This window comes from Protopterus annectens, chromosome 4.part1 (assembly GCF_019279795.1).
Source record: "Protopterus annectens isolate FY-2018-M chromosome 4.part1, PAN1.0, whole genome shotgun sequence".
NCBI classification, from domain to species: Eukaryota; Metazoa; Chordata; order Ceratodontiformes; family Protopteridae; genus Protopterus; species Protopterus annectens.
The window spans coordinates 808,583,610-808,595,806 of NC_056734.1; the positions used below are offsets into that span (position 1 = coordinate 808,583,610).

At 44.9% G+C, this 12,197-nt stretch overlaps 1 protein-coding gene across 3 annotated transcripts in view; it reads right to left on the reverse strand.

Annotated features, from left to right (window-relative positions):
* WDR33 (WD repeat domain 33) overlaps positions 1-12,197 on the reverse strand; it is a gene marked incomplete at its 5' end in the record, with an annotated part of 1,521,229 nt that overhangs the window by 572,062 nt on the left and 936,970 nt on the right. For all 3 annotated transcript variants that reach the window (XM_044070565.1, XM_044070566.1, XM_044070564.1), the window contains 1 exon segment: positions 5,119-5,271. In XM_044070565.1, coding sequence (XP_043926500.1) covers positions 5,119-5,271 — 153 coding nt within the window.

The window sequence follows — 12,197 nt, forward strand, 5'->3', positions numbered from 1 at the left end:
AGGATTAGTCCTCATGGACACTCTATCTTGGTGGAAGATTAGGAAGGGTTGCACTGCCATTAAGGCCTGTAGTTCTGAAACCCTCCTTGCTGAAGTAATTGCCAGTAGGAAAGCAGTTTTCCATGACAGGTGTTGTAGGTCTGCTGTTGCTGCTGGTTCAAAGGGTGATAGTGTCAACTTTTCTAGCACAAAGTTTAAGTCCCAAGCTGGTAATGGTGGTTTCCTTGGAGGTTTTACATTCTTGATTCCTCTGAGGAACTGCCTGAGCAAAGGGTGTGAAAAAACAGGTGGATCAAAGCTGTATTCTGCTGAAATAGCTGATGCATGTATCTTGATGGAGGAGTAGGACAGGCCTGAATGAAGAAGTTCGGCCAGATACTCCAGAATGTTAGGCATATCTATGTTTGACCCATCTTTTCCTCTTTCAGTACTCCAAATGACAAACCTTTTCCATTTTCCAGCATAGTTCCTTCTTGTTGAAGGTCTGCGTGCTTCAAGAATAATGTCTTTAACTCTTTGGGAAAGTTCTGGATTAGCTGCTGCTATGTGATGTTCCATGCAGTCAGTTGCAACGTTTTTAGGTTTGGATGTATGATGTTGTAGTTGTTCTGAGTTAACATCAAAGGCATCAGGGGTATTGGCCACATATTGTTCCGAGACATGCTCCTCAGCAGTGGGTACCAGTGTTGTCTTGGCCAGTTTGGAGCTATCAGGATTATCCTTGGACGTTCTTCCTTGATTTTTAGTAGTACTTTGTGTATCAAGGGAAGAGGTGGGAATGCATATGCGGTTAGGTCTTTCCAGCTGAAGGAGAGCGAATCCACTTTCCATGCTAGTGGGTGGAATGTCCTTGTGCAGAATTTTTTGAGCTGGTGATTGAGAGGTGATGCGAATAGATCTATCTGAGGCATTCCCCATTTCTTTGAGATGGTCTTGAAGATGTCCGGGTGCAGCTTCCATTCGTGGGCATCCGATGTGGTTCTGCTTAATATGTCTGCTAGAGTATTTTCTTTTCCCGGTACAAATATTGCCTGTAACTGGATGTTGTAGCTGAGTGCCAGGGTCCACAGCTCCAAAGTCATTCTGCATAGGGGTATGAATGAGTGCCTCCTGTTTGTTGATGTACCACATGACTGTGGTGTTGTCTGTCCTTATCATCAACTGGCCCTCTTTGAGAAATGGTCTGAACTTTTGGATTGCCAGTTTTACTGCCAGCATTTCTTTTAGGTTGATGTGCAGGTGAAGTTGATCCTGTGTCCACAATCCTTGCACGCATTTGTCCAGCATGTGGGCCCCCATCCTAGGTCTGAAGCGTCTGTTGTGATGGTCTGGCTTGCTTGACATCTGCGAAAGGGTAGGCCTGGGTTTGACTGACATGCCTGAGCCCACCATAGGAACTCCTGTTTTAAGCATGGAATTAGTGGGATTTCTGTTTCTAGGCTGTGTCTGTGTTGGGACCATAAATTCTTTAGGTACCACTGTAGTTTTCTCATATGTAGTCTGGCAAATGGGACCAAGATTATGCATGATGCCATGAAGCCCAAGGCCTGCAGTACTTTTCTTGCTGTTAACTTGTTCAGTTTTGTTAGTGCCAAGAAGTAAAGAGGAGTTCTTTTGTTTTTCTGTAGTTAGGAATGCCATTTGTTTTACTGTGTCCAATTCAGCCCAAGAATGTCCTTGTTTGGGATGGTATCAGCCTTGACTTTTGTAAATTGACTGTGTATCCCAGTGCTTGTAGCAAGTAAATGACCCTTTGTAAATCTGTTGTCAGTTTGCTTTTGTTGTCCCCTTGTAGCAGGCAGTCGTCCAGGTATGGGTAAATTTGAATTCCCTGTAGTCTGCAATGGGCGATTACTGATGCCAGGCATTTTGTGAATACTCTGGGCAGTAGATAAGCCAAAGGGCAATGCTGAGAATTGATAGTGCTCTGATCCTGCAAGAAATCTGAGGTATCTTCTGCAGATTGGTCGAATGGGGACGTGCAGGTATGCCTCCTTGAGATCTAGAGTTACCAGCCAACACTCCTTGCCCAGCATGGGAAGAAGTTGCTGTAGGGTCAGCATTTTGAATTTTGGGACAATGATGTATGTATTTAAGGTGGACAGGTCGAGAATTGGTCTCCAACTTTTTCCTTTCTTGGAACTAGGAATAGTCTGGAGTAGAACCCTTTCCTTGCTCTGCTGTTGGCACTCTTTCCACAGCTCTCATGTTTGCTAACTCCATTATCTGTTGTAGAGCCTCTGTTTTTGATTTGGAGGTAGATTTGGCATTCCTCTTTGACTGGTAAAGTGTGGAAGTGGAACCAGTAACCTTGATCTATGGTTTGTAAAATCCACTTGTCTTTTGTTATGTAGTGCCAGTTCTTTGAAAATAAGGTTAACTTTCCGCCTAGAGGAGCTGCTATTTGTTCCCTGGTAGGCGGATTTAGGGTTAAGTCACTGTGGTTGTGTTGATGTAGTGGCAGTGGTTGTGTCTGTGCCTCTGTTGTTACCTTGCCACTGTCGTCCTCTGTAGGCACCTCCTCTGGATTGGTTTCTGCCTCTGGAACGTCTATTCCTGCCCCTTTGAGATCTTGTGGAGTCAGGAAAGGACCAATTTTGGCAGGCCAGTTCCTGCTAAACCTTGGGGTTGAACCTGCAAGAAATCTTTAACTGTTTGAACAGATTTTGCCTTTTCTTCCATTTTCTTCATAACCTGCTGGGCAGGTGTACCAAACAAACTTGTCTTATCCATAGGAGCATCTAGCAACTTAGCTTTAACATGATCCGGTAAAGCTTGCTCCTTTAGCCATGCATGCCTTCTTATCACTGTGCCAGTCATGGCTGATCTAAATGAAGCCTCCAGTGCATCATAGCCACATTTTAAGGAATGGTTACTAACCTGTTGTATGTTATTTACCATTTCTAATACATATTTCTTATCAAGAGATTCATCAGTGGTTAGCTTTTTAGTTAACTGATCAAGCATAAACTCTTGGTATTGTATCATGTGAAACTGACAGTTTAAACCTCTAGCTGAGAGAGTAGCTGAAGTGTAGACCTTTTTACCCCATCTGTCTAATGACCTTGCTTCCCTTTCAGAAGGAATAGGGTTTTTAGCTATGGTCGCGGCTACTGCCTTGGGACCCTGGGATATAGTTTCGGGGTCTGCAAGTGGGGCCTTGTAAAGGTGGTGATGAGTATCTGGCACCCTGTAAAATCTGTCTGGTTTGGCAGGTAAGGGGTAAAGAATCTGGAGCGGAGCAGACATCATTGAAAGCATCATCCACCACAGAGAGAACAGGAGGTATAGCTAAGGGCCTGTGCTGTGGAAGGTGCAGAAAGGTCCTAAGTCTTTTTCTGGAGTCTGAAAAATCCTGTTGCTGCCATTGGAACTGCTCTCGCATGGCATGTAAGGTTTCCCAAAGGAGAATTCTTCTGGTGGGGAAGCAGCTGGAATGGATTCTTCAGCATCAGAATCTTCAAAATTGGAGAAAGGAGCCTCTGGCTGGTCAGTTATGTCTGATTCATCAGCAGAATCATCAGAGGACACTGGCTCAGGGGGCTCTGCCCTAGGTCTCTTCTCTGGGGGCTGAGAGGCCCTGTCTGGGTGAGATTGAGATCCTCTAATTAATGAAATTAAATCTTCTGCCAAAGTAAGCATTTGAGAACTAGAAGAGGGCCTGGTTGTGGGGGGTTTTACAGGCACTGTTTTAGTAGTCTTGGCTGCTTTAGCCCTGGCGAAGGCCTTAATGGACATGGCTGCTGGAGGCCTAGCAGCACCACGTGGGGTAGAGACATCCAAGGGAATGGTGTCTGATAAGTCAGTGGCAACCACCGTAGTGGATAAAATTTCTGAGGCCGATTCAAGAGTGGTAGCAGGGGCCTCAGTTGTAGAGATAGATTCAGCTGTACTTTGATCAGTTTTCTCGGTTTCGGCCGAAACCGAGACACTCATGATTTGCTTAACCATGGTTTCAGCCGAAACCGCGGACCGCGAGTGTCGGTCTTTATCTTTGCGTTTTTTGGCAGATTGGGTAGTCGGAGGATCCGACGGCATAATGTACGCAAAATCAGAACCGAAAAACTGTTCTGCAAACTCCGACCGACGCCTAAGCGGTCGTCGGTTGAAAGAAGCACAGGCCGAACAGGCTGCTACGTCGTGGGCTGGGCCTAAACAAGGCAGACAATAAGAGTGGAAATCTTTATGAGGTATTTGTTTCCCACAGGTTAAACAATTAACTTTTCGGCTGAGGCAAGAAAGAGTCCCCAACGGGGTACTTAGCTTTAGAAGTCTTCGAAGTAGTATTCGGTAGAAGTAATCTCTGGATCCGACCGACCGGCACTTGCGAACAGCTTCTGCTTCGGGCGCCACGCGGCAAGAAAGACTGAGGAAAATGGCGTCGGCTGATGCCTTTATACCCGAAGACCAACAGAGATGACGTCGGGTGAAGTGCGACATCAGCCGAAGCCGGACTTTGGAATCCGGCCGACTGAAGGGCTGCCTGACGACAGGACAACCCAGTTTTTATGACTGCAGATGCATCCATGAAGGACATCTGAACTAGTTGAAGGGTATAGAGAACAACAGATCGTAACTGTACTCTCAGAGTTTAACTCCAGGGTAGTGAGACTTTATGGGCACACAGAGGGCAAGCTACTTTAAAGCACGAGACTGAGATTTTTGAGAAAGCAGCACAACAACCAGCAGACAAATGTATCAAAACATTTTACCCGCCATAGAAACCTTGTCAAAACAAGACCTACTGCCCTGATTAGCAAGCTAAGAGTTTTCACAAGGTTGCAAAGTTACGAACTTCAAAGATAAGTGATAAACCCCTTTTGTGAAACTCGTTAGATGTCTTGGATAATCTCACTTCACCTAGCCAAGACCTCAATGAACCAAATGAAAATATTTTTAAGGCTGTTTTCCTGTAATAACTTTCACTACTTCTGTTCTATACTCAACGAGGTACATGTTAATTTCATGCTTCATCACATTTTTAACTATGATTTTGATTATATTTACATTTTGTGTGGCAGAACATATTCTTCACACTTCCCTAACTGCCAACATTAGGACAGTTTCTAAAAAATTTCTGAAATGTGTTCTTCAGGTGCTTTGTCATATACTACATACCTCAAGTAGCATAGGGTTGGTGTACTGCAGAGCTGCCATCTCCTGTTCTATTTCAGCCTGTGACTTCTTTTTATCTTCCTGTTTAATTTCTTCTTTCCTTTCAGTGAGTATTTCACTGCCAGGTGCAACAGGAACCTTGTTCTGCAGCCAGGCCTAAAACCAAAAACACAAGCAGGGACTGTAAGAAAAAGACCAGAGTAGCACTTCTTTAGACATTTTCATAACGGCTAGTTCGATAGCAGCACGTCTACCTTACTGTAATGCAGCCATATTTTTTGGCATAGCGGTGGTACACAAATCCAGTACTAATCCTAACACTGCAACTTATTTCCAGATTTGAGCAGGCTGCAACAAATGATGCATGCAACTACTACAGGGAACTCCTAATTTAATAAATCCCTATGTTTTCTTTAATAAACCACTGATGATAGGCTAACATACAAATGGCGAAAAGGATAGCCATGCACTTGGAGAGAGATATAATGAAATAAACAAGCTCCTTCCAGGATGACTATCACTTGACAACTTCCTTCATACATTTCAGTGAAACTTAGTAGTTCTGACAGGAAAGTCTTAGATTTGCATTAGGATAGCTATCAAAATTTATTTAGCAACAACCAATTTAACATGTGATACTGAGGAAAGCAAGTACTCAATTTCTGCTGACTTTCCTCATTTGATGGAGATTATAGTACCCAAAGCAACATACCTTCACCTAATCTTCTCAGTCTGAATTTTGCATAACAAAAAATATAACAGGCTATTTATTACTTCTACACAGAAACCATCATTGAAAAACAAATTTAACAGGCTTCATGGCAGGACAACTGCTGCAAGCAAATAGAACTGTTGAAGTTTTTTTTTTTTTTTTTATATAAAGGTGAAGGAGACTTCTTTGAAAGCTACTAATCTGAGGTTTAAGGAAAAGAAAAAAAAGAAAACTGCATTAAACTTCTGTAAACTCAGAAGTAACTAGTCATGTAATAAATTGGAAGATGTAAAAGACAGAACTAGAAGGAGCAACTTTTAGATTTTGGAGGTACAAAAATGGAAAGAAGACAAATATTCTCAAAACCTGAATATTAAAAAAAGTAAACTTACAAGAATGTCTGTCATTTGGTTTTAATTGGGAACTTAGATCATTAGGAGAAAAATCAATAAAAACAGCTTGGGCTCTGTGGCAGAGAGGGATAAAACCCTTACTATAATGAGATATGAGTTTTAATAGTGGCTCAGGTGCTTGCTAGCTTGCCCATCCTGAAGGAAGACTGTATTCACAACACCAATAGCTACAGAATTGGGATATGAGGACTTGGCAACCCCAAACTGGTGGCAGTACCCCCTACAAAGTGTGTGTGTATATATATATATATATATATATATATATATATATATATATATATATATATATATACATATACATATACACACACACACACACACACATATGGGAATGCACATATTCCAGGGTGAGGGCACAGGACACCCTCAAGGTGAATGTGGGTGCCCACATTAGCTAACAAGGCCAGGATTAATGCCATAACAGAGACACCTTTCATGGTTGCATGTGTGACATCTCAACCACCCACTGCTCTAAAGATGACAGATTGAATGGACAGTGGGAGCAGCCCGATAGATGGCAGGCACAGGGATTAGAAAAATGACCAAAAAAAGTAAACTCCCCTTTCCTAAGTTCATAGATGTCAAAGTGCTTTTAATTTGGACAGATTCCAAAATTTGCCTGGAGAAATGACCCTATTAAGGGGGAGGAAAGATATTAGAATTGGCAAAGACTATTTTATAAAGACAGAGGAAAGAAAAGCTTGCTGGTTTTAAATTCTACAGCAGCATAATATCAACGTACACATCCAATATCCTCCTAGACCAAGACCTTTCATTTATATGCTGGCAAACATTAACACGTTAGATGAAGCTACGTTCTTTATTCAGAATAACTATCTTTAATCTAACTTAGATGCAATGGACATGAGTTATTCATCTCTCAATACATATTCAGAGAAAGAAAACTGAAAAACAGTTCTAGGAGACAAATTTCAAAGCAAATACTGTCACAAACGAAGAGATCTTAGTTGTCAAAATAATGTACTTTTCATTAAATATATGCTCAGTTTAATCATTTTTACTTTCATGTTATAATGGAAACATCGCAATTTGCTTTTAGGTGGTATTTGAAAAATGACAGCTAGCCTTTACTTTAAAAGCTTATTCATTCAATAATTAACTTTGTATATGTTGCTTTTCATTTATTATAAAGAGAGTTATGTACTTACCATAACTTGGCATCTGTGTTATCCTATGTCATTACTCATCACCATTGGGTCTAGTATCTGATACCAGATCCAAGCTGGCAACTTACAACAGACAGATCCAAGGCTCTAGCTCCTCCCTGTCCCATAATGCTCTGCTGCCCTCTAACCCTCAGATCAAGTTTGCTAACATACTCCTAAAAACTACTCCTGCAAAAAACAGAATCCGGAACACAAAGAAAAAACTCCAGCTTCCTCCAAGATCCAACAGGTTAGGGGGATGTTGGGAGGGAAATGTAATGAATAACGACACAGGATAACACAGATGTCAAGTTATGGTAAGTACATAACTATCTGATGTTATCCATGTCATTATTCATCACCACAAGGTCACAGTCCCAGCTACCATATAACCTGGGTGGCCTCAAAGGAGGACATGCTGGAGCAGTGTGGAGCCAAAGGAAGCCCTGCTCCTGGTAATCAAATCCAGCTTGTAATGAGATACATAGGTGTGAAGATTAGACTAAGTGGTAGCAGCATAAATGTCATCAATAGAAAGTCTGGCCAGTAGCAACAGACCTCGCGTAATGAGCCTTAATACTTCTTGAAACTTCAAGATGTCTAAGGTCGTAGACTGTGGAGATGCAGCTGGAACTCTATCTAGGAATAGTCACCTTTGAAACCAGGAGACCCCATCTGTTTGGGGAAAAGGCCAAAGGCCAAAAAGAGTTGATCTCACTTGTGAAATACTTTGGTCCTATGTAGATAGAAACGTAGTTGCCTGTGTACATCCAAAGTATGCAGAATGTACTCTCTTTTGTTGGCATAATTAGAAAAGAACACTGGCAGTTGAATACATTGGTTTAGACTGAATTTAGACGCAACCTTGGGCAAGAAAGAGGGAGTCATCCTAAGAGAAACTCTGTCCTTGTGAAAAATCAAGTACGGAGGAGCAATGGAAAGAGCTTGCAGTTCATAGACCCTCCTAAGTAGACATTATAGCAACCAGAAAGGCCTTTTTCCATGACAAGAATTTGAGATCGCAGGAACTAGCAGGCTCAAAGGGACTCCTAGTCAGAGACTGCAGAATCAAGGTAAGGTCCCAAGGAGGCAAGAGATCCTTAATAGGCAATTTAAGTAAGAAGATCCCATTCATGAATGCTTTGCAAAGCCTAGATGAAAATGTAGACTCACTGCTCTCGTGAAAATTAGAAATTGCCACCAACTGAAGCTTAACAGTAGAAAAACTTGCTCCAGTTTGGAAAAGTGTGGAAGCCCCGAAGGATGGGAGATCAGATCCTGTAGAAGATCTAGTACCCAGGGAAGGTTACTTCAGATGAGACCTGATGAAGAGGAACCATGGCTAGAAAGGGGCAATGAGGATCAGGGATGTCCTCAGGCATTGTGCTTTCTGCAGAATCTTGGGAATTAGAGAGACAGGAGGATAAGCGTAAAGGAGACCTAGAGGCCAACCGTGGACTACAGCATCCTTCGGTGACTCTCCCAGAGGGGGGATCAGGGGCAAAGTACATGATGCACTTGTGGTTGGATGGTGATGCAAAGAGGTCACAGCATGGTAGACTCCAGCGGTTGAAAATCTGCATCACCACTGTGGGATTGAGGGACCACATATGAGGACTCAAGACGGAGTTGCTCAGTTTGTCAGCCAGCACATTGGAATCCCCGGGGATATGCGTTTCAAGAAGGAAGCACCTGGAGGACAATGCCAATTCCCACTCTCTCATGGCTCTCTGCACAATGGATAAGATTGTGCTCCCCCCACTTGGTGATGTACCAGACCACCGCCATATCATCTGTCTGAGTTGCAATCGTCCCCAAAGGGAGACAGTCCTGAAAGGCCTGCAACGTGAGTAGAACCACTCTCATCTCTAGGATGTTTGTATGCAACTTGGTCTCTACAGGGGGAGACAGTCCTGAAAGACCTGCAACGTGAGAAGAACTGCTCTCATCTCTAGGATATTTACATGCAACTTGGTCTCTACAGGGGACCATGTGCCTTGGACTGTTATCTCCTGGAAATGCGCCCCCCTCCCCAACAGGGAAGCATCCATGGTCACCGTGGCCTTGGGTGGAGGAAGAGAAAAGGGCCTGCCTACAAGGAGACTGGAGCCACCAAAGAATGTGTCATCTACACACAGGCATCAATTTTATGGACATGGTTGACAGAACAGGCAACTGGACTACCAGGTTCCAGTGCAAGATTGCATATGGTACCTTGCCAAGGGAACAAGATGAATTGTTGCAGCCATGAAGCCAAGTGTACGAAGGATCAAGTGAACCTGGGGGCACGAAAGGTCTAAGATTTGTCTGACCTGCTCCTGGATTAACTGAACTCTGCATAGACGCAATGCTGCAATCTGTGAGGTGGGAGTCTAACTGGACTCTTATGAACTCCAGCTGTTGAGTGGGGACCAGATGGGATTTCAAACGACTGACAGTAATCCCCGGGGGGCTGTGGTAAGACCGAAGGGTAGGGTTCTGAACTGGTAGTGACTGGCAACTAACTGGAAGCGAAGATGCCTCCTGGAATGCCTGTTTTTCTTGATGTGACAGTAGGCATCCTGGAGATCCATGAACCACATCCAGTCATCCTTGCATAAGAGAGGCAGAATGGACTGAGCAGTGACCACCCGGAACCTGAACCATTTGAGAGGTTGAGCTCGCTGAGATCCAAAATAGGACACAGGTCCCCCCCATCTTTTTTGGCAGTAAAAAGAAGCAAGAGTAGGTTCCAGATCCTCTCTGTCCTGCTGGGACCTCCTGGATGGGTTTTTTTTTGAAGATGTTTAACTTTCTTGAAGGCCATCTCCCTCTGACTGGGTGGAACATAGGGGAGGTATCTGCACATCAGAGGGGGCTCCAAAAAGGTAATGAAACAGCCCTTGGAAACAAGGTTTAACACCCACTGATGGGAGGTAATATTTGTCCAGGCTCGTGGGTTAAGGGAAATGTGACCCCCTGACTGCCTCCAGGGTACAGCAGACGGGCAATGCCTCAGGAGTGCTGATAGGGTTGTTCTGAGAAGGGTTCCCTGGAGCCCTGATTTTGCAGATCCCTCCTCCCTGCCTATAGGGTTGGCATCGGCCATTGAAACCTCTCCCCCTGCCTCTGGAAGAAAATTCATCAGCAGCATCCTGAAAGGGAGACTGTGCCTTATGGAACCACATCTTCCTAGTTCCTCTGTGGGTTTTGGAGAAGGACCTCAGAGGAGTAGAAAATTTGATCCCGACCGCAGACAGCGTCTTCCCTTCCTGCTCATTGCTGGTCAAATGTCCTTAACGAAGGTTCCAAAGAGGGTGGACCCATCAAATGGGGCATTGGTAAAGGCCATTTTGAAAGGATCCGCAAACCCGCATAAGTGTAACCAAGCATGACGTTGTAAGGCTATGCTGATACCTACTGCTTGAGAGGTAGCTTCTGCAGCATTGGAAATTAGCCTCACCGAGGAGTTAAGAGTAGAAAGCTTGGGAGATATCTTCTTGATGTCCTCCTCCGGGCAATAACTCTAAAGGAAGTGGAGAGTTCTTTAACCACATCCCTTTGGAGGCAGGTAAAGTGTGTCAAGCAACTGACTGCCCTCAGTCCAAAGGTACCTTAGGCGTTCACATGCTTCTCATGATGGTCTATCACCCTGGACTCCCTGATCAGGGGATGGACAGAGGCAGCTCCTTTTTAGTGGCAGCGGCAACTACAATGGCATTGACCTAAACTTTTTGCTCCAAAAGGCGAGGTCCACAGGACGGCTGAGGAATTTATCTGCAGGTTTTGGAACTGGCTCCACAGTGTCAGGCTCCTTCTAGGCTCTGCTGGCGATAAGATCTACCAACTCGTCAGCAGGGACACCCAGGAAGTAGATGGGCCTGTCGCAAAAGCCTTCAGAAACATGGACTCCTCCAAAGATGGGGCTGGGGAGACCATCCGCCCTTCTGTGTCAAGATCTCAAAGATGTCCCCAAAGGAGACATCGCTGGGCGGAGATCTAGAGGACCAGTCTCCTTCATCGAGTTCTGTATCCTCAGTGAGGGACTCCAAAGAGGAGTCCAAGTGCCTCCTCTTGCACTTTCTCTCAGGAGGTACCTAATCCGTAAGGGGCTCCAGGGAGCACTTGGAAGACGCAGTAACCCGAGGGGAGGAAGCCCCCTGAAGGCTCAAACAGGAGGGCTGACCCTAGACAAGATGAGAGGCCTCAGCATCCAAGGTAGAAAGAGGTAAGGATGGACCTGGAGGGGCAGGAGATGAGGCTCCAGTTTTGCAGAAGGTCCTCTCTACCAGCAGGAAGGCCAAGGGGCTGGAAGTGGTCTCATCCCCAAGCTCAGAGGGCAAAGTCCACTGGAGAGGAAGTATGAAACCTGACAGCACCACGACCCCCTGGAAGATACCGGTCAGGTCCCGATCCTGCCTCCATAGAGCCAGTGTCAACCACTCCGGCCCGGGGTCCACTTTGGTTAGAGGGAAAGAGCAGGCGAGGTACCCTGACAGGGTCAAGAAAAGAGGAATGCTCGGCCTCGCTGGAAACTGACCGCAAGTGCCTGGGTCCCGAGGTTCCAAAGCCGATGGGATTGGAAGGGGAGACTGAGAAACTGGAATGGGCAATGCCCCCCTTGCCGGATGGGCTGGGGAAGCCAGAAGTCCCAACTCTATTTGGGCTTTAAGGAAGCTCCTCATCATCCTGTCCGTGTCAGAAGTTAACAGGCTCCTAGATGATCTGGAGGAAGAGGAGGAGTGAGTGGACTTGGCTGGAGACCCTATGGACCTACGGCAGTGCACCGGAGTGTGGCTCCGAGACCCAAGA